The sequence below is a fragment of the Artemia franciscana genome, chromosome 10 (genome assembly GCF_032884065.1).
Source record: "Artemia franciscana chromosome 10, ASM3288406v1, whole genome shotgun sequence".
Lineage (NCBI taxonomy): Eukaryota > Metazoa > Arthropoda > Branchiopoda > Anostraca > Artemiidae > Artemia > Artemia franciscana.
This window is the reverse complement of record NC_088872.1, coordinates 36,599,349-36,618,172: the sequence shown is the minus strand read 5'-3', so window position 1 is coordinate 36,618,172 and position 18,824 is coordinate 36,599,349. Positions and strand designations below refer to the sequence as shown.

The window sequence follows — 18,824 nt, the reverse complement described above, 5'->3', positions numbered from 1 at the left end:
CAACCTCTTCTCATTCCGAATAAACACAAGTTATTTGGGTTAGTAAGTAAACCACCATCGCTGCTCACTTTGAAAAAATTGAAGAAGGTTGTTCTTTCCGTTTACAGTAGCGTGCTGTTCTAAAATTTTGTATGTTTTGCTGATTGTCATCCCTATCTTACGCCTGTCTCATCCCGTTTTTTTCTTTTTTAGAAGTCAGCTATGGTCAGAACCCCAGGAAAGTGTTGTACCTTATTTTCATAATTTACGTCACCTTTTCTCCTTGCATGGCTGATTAACGCTATGTTGACAAAGGCGATGCAGAGGCAATCTAACTGCCAACAGGCAATTAGCTCATGCATCAAAAGGGAACTACTGTTTTGCTTCAAGTCTGTTAATAGGTAAGTTTTACGATGAGATGTTCGCTTTAAATTGGATGTGTTGGCGATAATTTGATTAAACGATCTATCGATGTTTTCACTTTCTATATTTGTTACAATGGTTTCGATATCTCCGATCATTCTTTTTTGCTCAAATTGATTAACTTCGCTTTGCTAAAGTTCAATAACAAAAATTGTAATTAAAGAGGTATTTTGCACAATTGTTTCCAGTCATTGAATAATATAAAAACAAGGTTCGATGACATAAATTCTTAGCCTACCATAAAAATCTAGATTTGAAATTACACGGGCGAGCCTCCGGATAAAGAAAAATTAACTACTGGCTATTTTTGGCTATGCAAGTTTGATTTTTTGTCACAACTCTACTTATAAAAAAATAAAATTCTAGCTTAAAGAGTGAGGCGTTGAGGAGGGGGCAGCCCCTTTTCATATGAGGAATAATTTCTGTTCGTTTTAAGTTTTAATGTTGCTCCTTACTTTCAGTTAAAAACTTACACTTTTTATTCAATTTCTGGACGTTTTTCCGCTAGTACAGGTTCGAATTTGGCTCATCCTGTACGAAAAACAAAATTTGCAAATTAATTTTAGAAGATTTATTCCTTATGTGAGGGCTTGCCCACTCCTCATTACCTTACTCCTTACGCTAAAGCTGTTAGCACTTTTCAATTCAGAGCCAAGAGCTCATATGGCACTTGTGACGAGGTTGGAACCTAAAATTAGACTCGGTACTAGAGATATCGATTTCATCTTCCTAGCATGCCAAGAAGCACCGAACTCACCAAAGCACTAGATATCCCTCCAATTCTCCCAAAGAGATCGGATCCGGTCCGCTTATGCCAATCACGTATCAATAACTTGTGCTTATTCTCAAACTCACCAAAGCACTAGAAATACCCCCCCCCCCCCCCCAAAGAGAGCAGATCCCGTCCAGTAAGGTTAATCACGTATCTAGAAGTCGTGCCTATTCTCCCCATCAAGTTTCATCCCGATCTCTCCACTCTAAGCGTTCTCCAAGATTTCTGATTTCCAATATTTTTGCTCCCCCCTCCACCCCCTATGTCCTCGGATCCAATCCGAATTGAAAATTGAACATCTGAGACACAAGATCTTTCTATACATCAAGTTTTATTAAGATCCGATCGCCCAGGTCGAATCGGGGAAATGACTATTATCAAGTCAATTTTTGCAGGTCCCAGACACGCCTACCAATTTTAATCGTCCTAGCAAGTCCAGAGAACCGAAAACGCCAAAGCACTGGGAATCCCCCCAACTCTCCCAAAGAGAGCGGATCCGATTAGGTTATGTCAATCATGTATCTAAGAATTGTGCTTATTCTTGCCACCAAGTTTCAACCCGAGATATCAGATCCTTCTAAATATCAAATTTCATTAAGTTCTGATCACCAATTTGTAAGTTAAAAATACCTCTTTTTTCTAATTTTTCCGAATTACCGAATTATGCCCCCCCCCCAAAAAAAACTCTCCAAAAGAGAGTGTTTCCGGCCCAGTTATGTCAATCACGCATCTAGGACATCTACTTATTTTTCCCACCAAGTTTCATCCCGATCTCTCCACTCTAAGCGTTTTCGAAAGCTTCCAGTTACCTCCTCCAGCTCCCCCCAACATCATCGGATCCAGCCGAATTAAAAATAAGAGCTCTGAAACATGAGATCCTTCTAAATATCAAATTTCATTTAAAGATCCCATCACCCGCTCGTAAGTTAAAAACACGTCATTTTTTCTAATTTTTCTAATTACCGAATTGGGTGCCCCTCCAACTCCCCCAAAGAGAGCAAATCCGTTCCGGTTATGTCAATCACGTATCTATGACTAGTGCTTATTTTTCCCACCAAGTTTCATCCGCGTCCCTCCACTCAAAGCATTTTCTAAGATTTCAGGTTTTCCCCTCCAACTCCCCCCAATGTCACCAGATCCAGTCGGGATTTTAAATAAGAGCTCTGAGACACGATATCCTTCTAAATATTAAATTTTATTAAGATCCGATTATCCGTTCGTAAGTTAAAAATACCTCATTTTTTCTATTTTTTTCCGAATTAACCGTCCCCCCACCCTCCAGATGGCCGAATCGGGGAAATGACTATATTTAAATTAATCCGGTTTGGTCCCTGATACACCTGCCAAATTTCATCGTCCTAGCTTATCTGGAAGTGCCCAAACTAGCAAAACCGGGACCAACCGACAGAATTTGCGATCGCTATGTCACTTGGTAAATAACTAGTGCCATAAAAATGTGGATTTTCGTTACTTTTGCCAGAGGACAGATCACGGATGCATGTTTATTTTTTCAGGGATGATCGTACGAAATGATAGACAGCCATTTTATTCAGTACAGTTGAAAGGTCAAGTAACTATGTCTTTAGGGTTAAATGACCCCCTGAGTCAGTGGGGAGAGGCCTGTGAGTTATCAAATTGGCCCATTGCTTACGTATGGTATATATTATTGTAAAGTATAGACAATTTTCGGGGGGGGGGGATCTTGCGCTTGAGGTGGATTTCTATTAGGAGAATCTTCCTTGGAAAGGGAATTTCCGGGGAGGGGAGGTGAGTATTCAAGGAAAAATTTTACACTGGAGGGAATTGACATTTCTATCTGAAATTATTTTTATTGTACTTTACGTACTTCACGTTGGATGAAATTTTCACGGAGGAGCTTCCCGTGAGAGAGGGGGTGCATTTCATGGAGGGCCAGTCAGTTTTACCTGCATTATTAAAAAAAAAGAACATAAATTAAATGTAAAAATAACTTTTTTTTTTGCTGAAAGTAAGGAACAACATTAAAACTCAAAACAAACAGAAATTATTCCGTATATGAAGGGTTTCCCTCTCTTCAATATCTTGCTCTTTAGGCTAAAGTTTGGTTGATTGTAATTTTTTTTAAGAGCGGCTACTGAAACACTGGGGCCGTTTAGTTAGAATAGGGAGCTTTTTTTAGAAGTACCAACAGCTTTAGCGTCAAGAGCAAGGTATTGAGGAGGGAGCAAACCTTCATATACGGAATAATTACTGTTCGTTTTGAGTTTTAATGTTGCTCCTTGCCTTCAGTTAAAAAGCTTGTATTTTTTCTTTAATTATTAATAAATGCCATTGAGCTTAAAAGCAAATCTTTTTTGTTTTTGTTTGCCATCGTTGCATCCTTTTGCTATCCTAATCCTTTGTGCTATTAGTACATTGTTTTAGAATCCTTAAAAACTAACAAGGTTACGAAACATCCTAAACTATGTCAGTCAGATAAAAATTAAGAGCAGGTCAAATGTAAAGGTAATGCAACGACTGCATAAATTACTATAAACTAAGCAACCCACTAAATTAAAGGCAACTAAATAGACTCGAGAATTCCTCGGATGTCCCTGAACGGTTTTTTTGGTCCCTATGGAATTTTTATGCTCCTTTTCAAACCAAATAAAATGCATTTACTTGACCATGACCTATATTGATTGAATATCTATTTGAAATTGCAGCTTAGTATTCATTGACCCAGTAAACATTAAAACACTATGCATATTATAAATATTATGAAACTCCGGAAAAATAAGTTCAAAGACTACCCAGATAATAAGACAGGTGCATTTTAGAATCAGGCACGAATGTGCAAAACAGGAAAGGTGAAAAAAAGGAGTGAGTAGTTCTAGTAAATAGCCAAAAGGTTTTATGAATAAGTACATTAGACGCATGTCCGGCCATATTATATTCAAATTCCGCATAAATTTGTGACTGACCAGTCAGAGTTCCACAAATTGGAAAAGAACAATGAAAGCTTAGAACCAGAATTGCCACCCCTAGGGATTTATCACTATTTCTAATGATTTTTGTATTGCCTAAACAGCAAATAAATAACACTAGATTATTGAAGAAAATCACTAAATCAACCAACAAATCACTAAAATATAGTGATATTTCCTCACAGGATGCAATACTGCTCAGAACAGAAGTCTGGCTATCAGTAAGATGAATCTAGCAAAATATAAAAATTCATAGTAGGAATAAGCAATAGACGGAAATAGATAATTGTCGATATATGCTTATCATACTCCTTGCTACTTCAATTTTTCGCTTCGGTACTACAAGTATGACGTTGAAATCAAGGAAAACAGATGTAATTCATAAATCTTGGCTTTTTATGGGGCAGGTGTGATTAATGTGTAAAAATAGCTAAATCCTTGCAGATATCATGGTGAGCGGCCAAGACAGAACAGGGTGGAATGGGGGAGTTTCATAATTTTGTAGGGCTCAGACGACTTAACGACGTGATGAATTCGAAGAAGCATTAGGGGCAATAGTTTTCGGTATTAATGTCTCAAAATGAGACAATAAGGGACATATCCATAATTTTTTCGGGGGGGGGGGTCAAAAAAATTTCCTCGGGTGTGGGGGGTTTAATATACAAAACTTATAAAAATAAACAAATCAAAAATTGTTTTATATTTACTTTGTTATGTTAAGTTTTTACGAGCCGGACAAACAGTTCATAGGAGGAAGGGGGTATCTCCCTCTCTTTCTTGTCTACTCGACTTTCATAGATTCTTCCCATTCAGCCTACTTAGGCTTTATTTAATATAATACTTCCAATTCATAAGGAATTTTTTATCAGTTTTAAAACTTGTGTGCCTATGTATAGTCTAAAACTGGTTTGTCTACGCAATAATCTATATAAAGTCACACCTCCGTCAACAGCCTTCTGTTTGGTTGAAGAAACTTAAATAAAGGAGAAAAGCATGCCGTTAGGCATGTAAACAAAACAAATACCATTCTCGATCTCACCTGAATTTTCTAGAAGAAAAAAAGCCGCGGGAACCTTGCTTTCAAAGTATCAATTTAAAAAAAAAGAAAGAAAAAACAAGGAAGATGTGGAAATAAGCAGAGGGCCGCTTCTCGGTATCAGTGATACCATACATAAACAGCGAAAATACCAATATAGAACTAGTATTTATGTTCAGCCTCTTGAATCAAACACCCACGACTTATTACCCTCCGTTCGGAAATAGGGTCGCACTGAATCAAAAGGTGTCATACCTTCACCCAGCCAAAAATCTGTGTATCCGAATTGAAATTTCAGAGCAGTAGCTCCTTGCCTACTTAGAAAGTTGTTCAGATAGGTCAATGGTGTCAACTAAGGGCGGGGAGGGTGTGCACAAATCCCCCTGGATAACATTTCTGGTATTTAAGTATCATACGAGAAACACTCGAGAATTTGGATCGCGAACATGAGACATTACCCGCTTTTCACGGTGATAATAGCAAACAATTAGCTTCGGGTTGCTGGGAAAAATGCACAGAGATATATTCTAAATAAACATCTAGTAGGCGTTTTGTTTAGGTTACGTATTTAATATAATGCGCACTGGGCACCCCGAGTATTGTTTGTTGTAGTTTTCATAATTTTGCTAAAAAATATTATTTTTCCTTATATTTTGTTTTATTTCAATAGCAGTAACCAAACTTCACTCCTCGAGTCACGCCTCTCGTATAATATTTAAGTGCCACATTTTTAATTGTATTTTCATGAAAAAATGGCTTGTTTTTGGTATTTTTATTGCAAAAGAACAAAACTGCCCTCTCTCCCCATTTCCGTGAATTGACACCACCGAGATAGGTGAGCAAAGCTTGAAGAGAAGAGGGTTTACATCCATAATTTTGTCTAATAGTCTCTAATAAGGCTTATTTTACCTTCATTTCTAAGATATATTTGCGAGTTGGGGAATATTTTTACAAACAATTCTTTTAACTGTAGTTTGACAACCAATATACAAATCGGAGAAATGGGAAGGGAGAGGGGATGGTCAAGCCGGGCAGTACCCTGGATACTGCTCTGAATGAGGGTTATAGGAGTGGATCCACAGATAAAGCTAGGGTCGGGTAGCTGTCTGGACACTGATACCTCATGGACACGTAACAGTTTTGGGCCAGAGGATAAAGCTTTCAAAATGAACGTATACCCCAAATAAGGGCATGGACAAGTATTTTCAACCCCTTAATATCCCTCCTAGTAAATGAAAGTTAAAAATGAAATTAAGCTTAAAACTTAGATAATGTTATTCCATCGCCTATGATACCTCCACCAATTCGGCGTTAGCAGAGATTAACTATATGAAGTTTTATTTACAAGTAGGGCAATCCTATTTGCATTAGGTTATATGTAGGGGTGTAGCTCCAGTATTTTTATTGGGTGCAAGAAGGATCTACATCCAGAAAGTCAAGGGGCATGGGCTATATAATATTTTTTCTCCAAATTATTTTGAGAAGGGCAGCTACACTCCCCAAACAATGCCAAAGACAATATTTCCACATTGTGGAGCTTTCGTGGAATTGGAATGCGGTTGAGTAAAATGAATGATATATTTAGAAAAGATTGCACAAGGTCAAAGATTGGTACCCTTTGGAGGAAGAAGTAGTCAAGTACTTTACATTACTTTCCTATGTAAGCATTGAGGCAATGAATTCATTCATCTTCTTTGACTACTTTCTAATATAGACAAAAACCCTTCATCTGGAACTTTACCATTACAATCTGCAACTATTAGCCTATATTTGCAGTAGAATAGGGAATCAAACGTCAATATTCTTTTGTTACTATAGGGTCATTGTAGTTCAGAAGGGCCCATGGGTCTTCACCTATATTTACTCCTTGTTTATGGATGAAGTCTACTTTCTTTTGGCTGAAGGTTAAGAAAAGACAACTGTAGAATACTTATCTCGATAAGATTTTTAGATAAAATTCTACTTTAGCTAATTTTGGCTATCTTGAAAAGGGGTTAGGTTAGGCAAATGAAAGCTTAAGGGATTGGTCTACAGGTTGAAGTATATCCTGGGAAGGTATTTTGATGTACTTACCTCTACTCCTTCCCCCTCTAGAGGCTCCTGACCTTTGATGACCTTTAAAATCTGTGTGTTAGCCTATAAAAGTGAAACCTTGCAAAATAGATCTTCTGCTTAAATAAAATATAACAAAATTATTTTCAGTTTAACAACTTTGCTTAATCCCAATTTACAAGGTTTTAAAGATATACAAATACATTTCCTAAATTTTTGAAAAAAAACCCATCAATATGGCTTAAAATTCTACTCAAATAATAGGAACTGCATATTCAGAACTAAGGCCAGAGAAAAAGAAACTGACAACTGAAAATTAAGGTAAGATTTTTTTTTTTCAAAATTTCAATAAGTAGACATCTCATGTAGGCAAATTTCAGGTACCTCTAGAGAGAGAAGGAGTAGAGTTTGGTACTTCAAAATACCTTTCTGGGATATGCTTTATTGACCCAACCCTGGAAGTTTCATTTTCCTAACCCCTTTCCAAGATATCTAAAAGTAGCTAAAGTAGAAGAAAGAAAAGTAGGTCTAGCTAAAAGTAGAAGTAAAGATTTTTGGCTAGGGGTTTTCTATTAAATATAGCTATGCTTAGCTATGACATTTTTTGACAAAATCTCTAAACCCACACAAATCAAAATTTAGAAAAGATACAAGATTTGAAAGAACTATCCTTTGACCTTATGCTGTAGGTTATCTTACATCATATCTTTGGCCTATACTGTAAGATAGCTTGTGTCTTATTCTGTCCAAGGTCATCAAAACCCAGCATCCTCAATACATGCCTAGGCTACATAAAAAAAGGCAAAGCCCAGGCTTAATAAAATGCTAGCCTACTCATTTACATAAATGCTTTCAACTCTTGACCCCCCCCCACCGTTTTACACGTAGGGCATAATTAGTGGCACTAAAGTGACTTACCAAAATCCATAAACTGCTTGACTGAAAGGGAGGATGGGGAGTACTTGGCATACTGCTCAATATGTCTTGCTAAAGTGAACACAACTTTTGTCAGCCTCATTCTCGTCTGGTTATCAGCTGCCAACAAGCGAATGTCTTACACCTTCAACTAGGGTACAGTATGTTCTATATCCTCTATACCTCAATTTCATCTAATCAACCTTCAGATGATTATTGTCAAGTAGTTATTTATTCTCTCAGTATCAATTTGTTACATGAAAATTTGATTCTAATCTATGACGTATGCGAAGGACCGCCTACTTTTTAACTGCCATCTATAATTTTATAAACAAGATGACGTTTTCAGTACAGTTTTTCAAAATTAGAGCCCATGAAATTTAAAGGTTCCATCAAAGGTGCTGAATAATTTTCCTGTAAGTTACTTTCTTCAAGTAGTATCAGAAAGTTTTCAGTCTTTATAGTTTATTGAGATGACTAGAGGCTTTGAAGAAGATGAAAGCCATCACCGAGTTTGAAGTTAGGCTAGGTTATTGCTCATTAATACAGACTGACAAAAAACTGACTGGGAATGGAAGATTAATACTCAGGTCTGGATATACCAATAACACTCCAAGACCTAAAGATGCAAAATGTCAGAGGATGGAATAAATTATCACTGAGTAATTTTTTCTTAATAAAAGCTACACTGATGTGATGTATCATCAAAGTACCAGGTGGACTTTGATGCTGTGCTACTTATTCAGAGAATAGTAATTTTAAAACAACACAGAATTTTTGTTGCCACTTATGTTTCAGATGTCTCCCATGAATGGCAGCTGAGAGTTCAGTATCACCTTCATCAGTATCTCTTTCATTGCTTTTGGCATGTCAGATCCATTCTGTTCAGTGCCTCCATTATCCTGGAATTTCCAGGGATTTCCCTGAAAATCTTTCAAAAATATCCATATCTATAAGTGCCCAAAGCTTTGAAATCCAGGCCTGTTAGGGCTTGAACATAAATTTAACATTCATTTGTGACTTGAATCACAGACAGTAACTTACTGTATTGCCCAGGTGAATAAACAAAATCAAAATGTTTGTGATGTATCTTATAACACATTGATCAGGTAGCAAACAAAGAAATACACATTTGATTCCCAATTCCACACCATCTATAGGGTAATAATTGATAGGTCTATGTTTTGAATGTATCTCAGCCCCTTCTCTTGATTTATGCCTATATCTATACAGTCTATGCAAAGTTTATTGTTTTTTTTTTTTTTTTTAAGACAATATAAATTCAGCCTTTAGAGGTAAAATTAGAGCAAACAGTATTACTGGCTTTCATATAAAGTGATTATACCACTCGATGCCTTTTTTAATGCTCTTTACTAATAAAATAATTGCTTCTACCAGAAATTCAGATTTAAGCACTTTTTGACCTCTTAAAAATGACCTAAATACGAGGTCATTACAAATCTGTAATGGTTTAGAAACAAATTTGGGCTATATATTTGCACATCAGGGGGGTGGGGTGAAGCACAGCATATATTAAATATGTAAACTAACCATTGCTGTATCTTTTTTTATGTGTTTGTGCACATTGAATTTTAGCAAGAAGAGAAATCACCAGTGCAACAGCACAAACACATAAAAAAAAAAAAATACAGCAATGGTTAGTTTACATATTTAATATATGCTATGCTTTACATAGCTATAGGTATATCAGCTATGGAGCCTATCATCAGATCACCGTGCTCACAGTGACAGTCTTTTGTTGTTCTAGAGAGATATTTTAAATTGTTTGACTCAGCAAAGTACATTATTTATTTTTGCAGAGTAGAAGTATTTCTCATAATGATTTTTGTTTTAGTAATGGTGTTTATGCTTATGTTTTTTTGTAACACAAGAACTTCTCACTGTCTTTTTCTGGTGAAGTAAACGCTTTTCTTCATATTTTATTTAAATCCTAATAAATTAAAGGAAAGGAAATCATATCTCTTCCTTCAATAGACTCCAATTACCAAAATCTCACAATTTTTACCTCTTACTCTATTAACATATGAAAGCATGTTTCTTTTGGCAATACTTGACAAAGCTTAATGCTCACTTTGAGACTCAATTGCAATAATACATGTCGTTGACCAAAATAGAGTCTGATCATATTTATGAGTACCACTATAAAACTGGTCCAAAATGGTTGCACTTGTTTCTGGGATACAGTTGCATCCATGATGCAAATATCTACCCTTTAATAAAAAGGCTAACTACTGTTTCCTTTGTATTCTGAGATTACCAGATATATCATTTAGCCCTGGGCCTAATGTAAGAGGACAATTTTGAACTGAAACTTTTTTTATCATTCTTTTTTTTTCAGTAATAAGTTTGACTACCGATTTAAAGGCAATATTTGCTTTCTGGACTAGCTCTCCGTCTGATAATTACCCAGACAGCAGCTTTTCTTGCATCAAGCTTACTATGAAAGGCAATAAGCTTGCAAAAGCAAGCAAAAATCCTGAAATAAACTTGCTTAAAGCCTGTTAGTTGGTCAATTTTGCCTTTTTGCTAACTTAAAACAAGTCTTGAAAAAAACTTGCAAAACAAGCAAATGTCAAGACAAATCCTTGGTCCAAGCTTGCAAAAGAAGCCTAGGTCAAGAAAAGTCCTTGATTTTAGCTTGTGTCAAGTCAAAAATTTTGAAAACATGTTTAAAAAAGCTTGCAAAGCAAGCCAGTGGCAAGAAAAATCATTTGATGTTGTCCAGCAGGCAGATGTCAAGCCAAACTCGCTTCAGACTTGACTCCTTTACAATGCTCATACAAATATATAATGTTTTTTTTTATCTTTTCAGAGTACTAAATATATTGACGGTGTAAATGTATCTGATGATTTGTGCTGATCAGACAACTGATTATGTTTAAAAAACTATGTGTCACCTCAATTAGGTCCTTCCATGTTTCAAGGTTGAATCTTGGACTCAGATCATATGACTTAGAACAGCCATGGGCAATCATTCCCCACCTTTTTGTGAGTATCAATCTGTGCTAGCCTTTGTTTCGGTTATGTCTCCAGAAATATATTTTAGATGCAGGATAAAACTGCTCTTGAAGATTGCATTAAAAAAAACTGTAATGTTTAAAATGCCACAAATTATTATTGGAAAAGTAAGTTACAAAAACTACTATGTAGGTAATTTTTTCTACTGCTTTAAGACTGCTCTTATAGTGTGGCTTAAAAAAAAATATTTGCTGAATTTGTAATTTTGTTTGTAATACTGAGCTGCAAATGCTACCTTATTTACATTTTTTTATTACTTTCAGACTGTGGCTAAGAAAATAGTTTTGTGAGAGTATGATTTATTTTTGCAAAACTGAGTCCCAAATGCTATCTTAGCAAATAAAGATTTTTTCGCCATAAAATTGCTTTCAAGTTAAAGTGGAATAAAAAGGTTTGATGAAGTTATCATTTCGTTTTGCAAAACCAAGTTGCAAAACACTGTCTTTTCAGAAATTACTTGGAAAAAACCTTTTTAATTACTGAACAAAGAGCAGGACTTGAGCTTAAAATGTTCAGGAAGTTATAAAAACCGAGAGCAGGCTGCCCCATTTAATTGTTGTTTTTACTGCAACTTATTACACAGCACACAGACAACATTTAACATCAGTATTTAGTCTTTTAACCTTTTTTGTCCAGCCTGAGACAGCATATTTTTTCCTATGAAAAAGCTTATTTTTTCTGTCATTCTGATCTATTTGTTGTCAGTTGTTTTTTTACATTGAATAGCCTAGCAGGTAAATTTAAAATTATTGTTGCTTTGAGAAAATTGAATATCTAAAACCCATTCAGATATTTAATCCTGAAAGCTAAAACAAAACTCCGAAAATGTTAATATGATTACTTGCTGTGCTAAGACAAGACTGCAGAATCTTATTTAGGGGGAAGGGGCTAGTTCTAAGGCAAAACAATAAGTAGGCAAACATTGTGGAATATATACAAACAAAATCACATGGAAAATTATGAAAATCTTGCCTCTCCTGGAGGAAAGGTGACAGGCTAGAAGACACACCTCCTAACTTACGCATGCGTGGTAGTGCTTTACCTTTTTTGAATACTGAAGAAACCCAAAATTTCAATCATAATGCCCTAGGTTTTCAGTAAAGTTTCTTTTAGGACAGAATGAAACACTTAGGCTTGTCAGCCTACTCTTTACATTGGGTAATTTCTGCTTGATTAAAGTCTTAATATGCTCTTTACGTCAGTTGAAAACTGTTCTTTATGCAATTTCTTCTCATTTGTTCATAATTATGTTAAAAAATCGTATGAAGATCTTTAGGCTTGTAATCCTTGAGTTTTTTTTTCTTTTTTTTAAACACACATTTGGCTGAGTCGCTTCCAAGTGCTGGAGGCCATGGTAATGTTGGTGGTCAAGTATGGTTCTAAAACGTGGGCGCTTTAACAGGTTGATGAAGGTATGCTGATGAACCTCCTAACACTAGTCTTAACTAATCCTTTGACTGACACTCTGTCAAAAAATTTGCTCAAAGAAAAGTGGTATGTGATCCTACTTTCTAGGGCTGTAATGAAAAAGGCTAAGATGTCTAGATGGTGTTATTTGAGAGCTCGGACTAAAAAGCAGATTAGCTTTCCATTGTTCATTTCATTATTTATAACTACAGGAAACCTGCCAGACTGTTAATCGCGATAAGCGAAGAATTGGCCAAACCTGTGCGGAACTCAAATTATTACACTCATGCATTTAATAAAACTTTCAGTTTTGACCTTTTTCTTTATTTTATGACCAATTACTTCTAGAAACGTATAGCACTTTTCTAAGCTCAAAATCTTGGGGAGGATGTCACAAGGGGACGAATAATTGACAAATTCATTTTAAAAAAGAGCGAAAAAAAGAATGAGTTCACCAGAACAACCTTAGGGGGTCCAGGGATCCCCTCTCCTCCTGGATCCGCCAGTGTATGTTTTGTGGATGGAGGATGATGGGTCCAAACAGGTTTGCTGGCCATCCATCTGAGGCCAAATCCCCAAACTTAGTGGAGAGAGGCTATAAATAAAAGAATGTAAAGGAAATTGGAACTAGATGGAAGGGGTAAAAAGTAAAACTTTGAACAGATAAGGGTTAAAGTGGAGCCTGCGCAGCTGTGTTGGCCTCATTCAGATTGGTCCTTTAATCATTTGTTGGCAGTAACAGCATAGTATAGACCCTACTAAACCTAAACTGTTTTTGTTTTAGTACAGCACTGTATTTTCTTCTGTTTTAGAAACGCTATTGTCAGCTGTTTTTTGGATCATTTAGAGTAGCTTGGAATTTTGACCGTACACTAAAAAAATGGGACCCTGACATGCCTGACTTAATTTCATTCGAAAGATCAGCCAAAGATGCTGTTAAGGAAGTTCTGATGTGTATGCAGGATCAAAATTACTATCCTTTGGCACCTCTGACATCCATAAAAGGACTAGAAGAGATAGAAGCTGAATCTGAGACATTGAGCGACACAGTCAGACCATATATCAATAAAATAACGTTTGGTGCCACCACTACTTTAGCTGTTAGTGAGGATGAGCAATCCATGCTATGTGATCTGGATTTACTGTGTTTGGGAATCAAGAGGAGACCCGAAGCAGGAGATGCCTTTCTGATTGAGGTTCTGACTCGATTCCATCGTGATTTTAGCCCCCAGAAGCAACCAGATTGGTCTATTACCTCTTTTATCCTGAATATTAGAAGGTTCCGTTATTAATGGTGAAAACTTTGTTTTCAAGGAGCAATATTATTTTCTAGTTAGAATTACTGAAGTATAGTTAAATAAAAATCCTCAAGGACTTAGTTTATTTTTACATGTTTTCATATTTTGCAGCAAAAGCGTTTGTCTTTTAAGAATTTGGCTTTCCTTTCAATCAGTGGGGCCATAGAAATCGTCCCGCCCCGATAACTGCTGTGTGAAAAATCCACACTTAATTTACGATGGGTTCCAATAGATACCAGTTTAAATTAAATGCAGAATCAATGGGGATACTCAATATTGTATAACTACATAGCTACAGAAGTTCAATAGTGAGACTACTGTTAGTGCTACTACTGACAGCCAAACCAAGCAGCCTGAGACAAACAGCTGCGCAAGCTCCTCCTCCATCTTAATAAGGATACTCTCTTAAAATAAGGATAATTTTAGTTACCAAAAACCTAACTCTCTGGTTGAGTAAGTCTAAACTAAAGTGTATCTGCACACTTTTCCAACGCTTAGAACACACTAGCAAACATGAAAACATCTTGGACAATTATTCTGCAAGGTGATTTTGAACTTGCATTTTTCTTCAATCGATATGTTCAACTTATCCTCTAAACCACTTCATTAAATTAATTTATTTGAACTAGAAGGAAAAATAATGAGAAAATATTATTAGTTATAAAGGGAGTATAATAAGAGAATTATAAGGCGTATATCATTAAAGTTAGATATATGCACAGACATGGAGATCAATTGCAATTATTATTAAACTTATGATGTATCATTTTTAGCTGGGACAGCTATCATTGTGTGGGATTGCAGCATAGATAGGGGGGGATTGAAAATTAGCTGAAGCCAGTTTTCATCTTTTTTTCTCAATGTTTTTTTTCTTCGAGAAAAAACAAAAACAGAAACACTTACGTAGCATTTCTCTAATATAAATGAGAGTTGGAGCTAAAAATGGACGTTAGCTTAGGTAACTTTTACTTTAACTTAAGGCTAGATAACCAAACCTAAATATACCTGATAATTCCCCCATATTATTGATATATTGCATTGATGCAGTAGAATTCTGTTATGTTCTGTCTCAGTTGTTTCTTTTTTTCGACGAAATTTGTTGAGGTGATTCAGTCAAATCCTAATCTAGACTATATGACGTTATCTGGCCAAGTCCTCACTTTATTTAGCCTTATACTGCTGCTAGCACTCAGCTTGTAACTCGGACTTGGAAGCTTTGAATGTAATTAAAATAAAACTGAAATATAATAACAGGTTAAACTTTTAAATGAGACAGTGAAATACTAAATCAAGATTTTAAGGATGTTTTCACAAAGGAAATTTAACTTTCCTTAAGCCCACTAAAAAAAGTGTATAGATAAAGTGGCAATCATTTTAGGCATGATAAACCTCGGTAGAGAACGAGCTGCTGGTCTTTGAGCCTAGCAATTACAATAGGTTATCGCAAATACACCTCTTAGTTTATTCCAAAATAAATCGTTTACTTTCGCAATAAAAGTAACTTACACAAACGCATTAAAATAACAAACAAATAACAATGACTTGTCAACTGCAGCTGGATTCAGACTCGAATCTCGTCATAACCGATAACACCAATTCACGAAGAGCCTGCAAAAAAAAATAAAACAAAATAAGAAAGATGAATACACAAAACAAGATGCAGAAAACAAAATAAGAAAGAGGTAATTCATCAACTCTAGCTACGAAAAGACAGCTCACTTAATTTCATAGAATTTACAATCTATAGTAAAACTAATCCTAGGTTGAAGAGTAAATAAGAAATCCAAAAGCTTTATACTTTTAAAAGCTTATACTTTTCGGTAAAACTGAAATGAATTAACCATCCCGAAAATCCTGCAAAAATATGGTATGGGAAAGAGGGTTAAAAACAAAGTTAAGAAAAGAACCGAAAAAGAAAGAAATTAAAAATATGATGGCTATTATAGCAAAAACAGTTTGTTCTGTTTTTTCTAGGCAAAGAAATTCTATACTGAACGGCCAGCATAGGGGAATCTGGAAATAAAAGAAAAATGAAAGAGAAAGGTATGAAAGATGAGATAAAATAAAGGAGAAGAATGAAAAGGGTATAATGAAATGAAACGTGGACCATTAACTTTTCAAATAATATTTTAAGGACAAGCAATAAGTAGTCAAATTTCGTTGTTTTAAGAATGAAAGTTGAATTTTGTTATTTTTTTTTTCTACCTTTATATAATACTTAAGAAATTGAAGAAGAAAAAAAGGAAAATAAGCTTAACTGATCGTTCACGAAAAATATTCTTAACAAATACAAACAAAACTTTGGATTTGAAAAGTAGTTACATTCTGTTTCTTTTGTGTTTTTTGTGTCAATTGCAATTCGGGCTTTTGTGAAAATTCAAGCACCAAAAACTCGATAAATAGATATCAAATTAAGTGCAAAGAAAGCAAAATACAGTTCTAGAAACAGCGAACTGTTTCCAAAGAGAATGAAACAGTGCTGAACAAAACAGACAAAAACAGCACCATAGATAAACGGCACATGATATTATCTAAGGTAGGGAGCTTATTTTTTTGAAGAGGGCTATAGTGTGGCCTACAAAGTGAAGAAAAAAAAAACTGGGAAATTTAAGGAATTGTAAAATCATCAGGATTTTGAGACAGGAGTAAGGCCCCCACATTGTGGATATTTTCATGTTTGATTTTCTATGTCTCGAATATTCTAAATTCTTTTTTCAGGAACAAAAAGAGGGTATCTGAAAGTTCTAATTATCACTAATGATTAACTTAGTATAGACTTAGTTTCGAATTTCTGTCGTTAGTTGTCTCAACGGTAGCACATTCCAGATTTTATAAATTCCTTCTGGCATTTGTTGACACTCCAAATACCATTATTGCAGAAGTCTATGGTCTATAGAAGTCCATACATCTTAATCCAAAACTGTTCCTTCTTTTCCAGATTAACATCCTCTGTATGTCCAAATCGGCTATAAGAATACCCCCAGCCGTATACAGAAACTAAAGTATTCAATTGAAAGAGTTTAAAGGCTGAAAACTCAGGTCAAAACAGGCTGAAAAAAATACCAGGTAAAATATTTTCGAAGAGTTTGGCGAACATCCAGATTTATATCCTCATGATACATGATCAACCCTTATATTCTCGGACCTGCAAATATCTTGATGATAGTGATAAAACGTCATTAATATACCATAACAATCAGGGCTGGGACCTTCAAACGAATCTGGCTTGTACGGAGGGATTCTTTTCCGGGGGAAGGACAGATTCAAAAAAAGGCAAACCACATACATGTGAGAATACTTTAAATGTATAACAAAAAATTAAACTAGACCTACGTTGCCCGGGCAACGTGAAGTGTTGCGGCAACCTTTGTCCGGCTTCGCCGGCTAAAGTGTTGCGAGAGCAACACTTTGATTTTGTTTCTTCGCTGTCGATCAGTAATCACATGATCAAAGGTATTCCTCAGCGTTGAAAAAAAAATAGTATCGAAAGAAGGGACTAAATTGACTTTGTAGCCAGTTGAACTTTATCCTTTTCAATCGTAGACACCGTGACGCATGAAAACTCGGAACAATATCTTATATAATCTAGTTGGTATTATAAAGCTATCCCTAACTTTTCGGGATCAAAATACCATAGATGACATTCTATTAATTATTACGAAACTATCTCATTATTTTGCATTCTCGATTGTGCTTGTTTCTTCACTATCGGTTAAATGATGAAGTTGTCAGCCTATCGAAGTTTTTAAAACGGTATATTCTAACAAGAACGCAATCAGTTATCACATGACAAAAGGCTATTCCTCAGCGTTGAAAAAACAACAACTACAAACTAATATCGAAAGAAGGGACTAAATTGACTTTGCAGCCAGTTGAACTTTATCCTTTTCAATCGTAGACATCGTGACGGATGAAAACTTGGAACAATATCTTATATAATCTATTTGTTATTATAAAGCTATCCGTAACTTTTCAGGATTAAAATACCATAGGTGACACTAATTATTACGAAGCTACCTCATTGTTTTATGTAATCGTTTATATCTGTTGCGTAAACACTTAATTCTGTCAGATTTAAAGAGATCGAGTACAATGTGCACCAATTTGCACAAATTTCTAGCCAAAGTGAACAAATTCTTACAAGTCCCTCTCCCGTGATAGACATCAAGTTCACCGGAAACAAATAAATGGGTACACCAACTAGCATAGTTGCAAACCCCTCATCGCTGAAGTTGACTGTAGCCTAACAGCAAATTATTACTTACAAGTCTCCTACATGTCTTACCACTGGAAACAAATTGGTTTACCATCAAATACACTGGAAACAAATAATAGATACACCAACTAGCAAACGTTTTTAACCCCTCATTGCCTAAGGTGATTATTACCTAACAGCCAACTGTTGCTTACAAGTCCTCTATATGTCTCACAATTTCTATTGGCCTAGATTTCGTTTCAGTGTGTACCTTACTACTGAAGTTGTCAACTCCTTGAAACTTTCAAACTGGTATACCTCATGAAGGAATTTTTGTACCGAAAAATGGATATCATATTCTTTGATCAGCTCATCAAGAGCTATCGATTGCCGTCGAAAAAAAAAATCTATGTGTCTTAGTTCAAAAGTTTATTTTTTTTGCCGTAGGCCAACTTTCCAACGTCACCACTTAGAAAGGAGCAAAGGATAAGTTCCAATTTCTTTAGCAATGAGAGAAATTTTAAAGTTTATTAGGCACATCTGATACCATTTCTCTACCGCAATCTCAAGTCTGAAAAACCGAATGATAAATTCAGCTGAAATCATGAACAGAAATGGATAGAAAAATAGATGCCAGCACTTTCGGACCCGTGGTAAAATGCCACATTTTTGCTTCTGTAAATTTTCCTATTTATCACTCAAAGAAGATATATTGGCTGTGGGGCTGGGTAACTGCCGCATATATTTAACACTTATAGATTTT

At 35.5% G+C, this 18,824-nt stretch overlaps 2 protein-coding genes and 1 long non-coding RNA gene across 5 annotated transcripts in view; 1 reads left to right on the top strand and 2 right to left on the bottom strand.

Annotated features, from left to right (window-relative positions):
* LOC136032151 (pyruvate dehydrogenase (acetyl-transferring) kinase, mitochondrial-like) overlaps positions 1 to 8,396 on the bottom strand; it is a 41,794-nt gene extending 33,398 nt beyond the window's left edge. The window contains exon 1 of the mRNA XM_065712336.1: positions 8,126 to 8,396. Within this exon, the coding sequence (XP_065568408.1) occupies positions 8,126 to 8,225 (100 nt within the window). The 5' untranslated portion in view covers positions 8,226 to 8,396. The remainder of the gene's footprint in view (positions 1 to 8,125) is intronic.
* A 23-nt stretch (positions 8,397 to 8,419) lies between these two features.
* On the top strand, positions 8,420 to 13,946 carry LOC136032152 (uncharacterized). The gene is made up of 3 exons (XR_010618667.1): positions 8,420 to 8,538; positions 10,956 to 11,131; positions 13,381 to 13,946. It is a non-coding gene; the product is annotated as an uncharacterized LOC136032152 (long non-coding RNA).
* A 1,427-nt stretch (positions 13,947 to 15,373) lies between these two features.
* LOC136032149 (zinc finger protein 271-like) overlaps positions 15,374 to 18,824 on the bottom strand; it is a 107,194-nt gene continuing 103,743 nt past the window's right edge. Inside the window, exon 11 of one of the 3 annotated variants that reach the window (XM_065712334.1) lies at positions 15,374 to 15,474. In XM_065712334.1, coding sequence (XP_065568406.1) covers positions 15,412 to 15,474 — 63 coding nt within the window. In that variant the 3' untranslated portion in view covers positions 15,374 to 15,411. The remainder of the gene's footprint in view (positions 15,475 to 18,824) is intronic. The other 2 variants (XM_065712332.1, XM_065712330.1) reach the window with 2 other exon arrangements.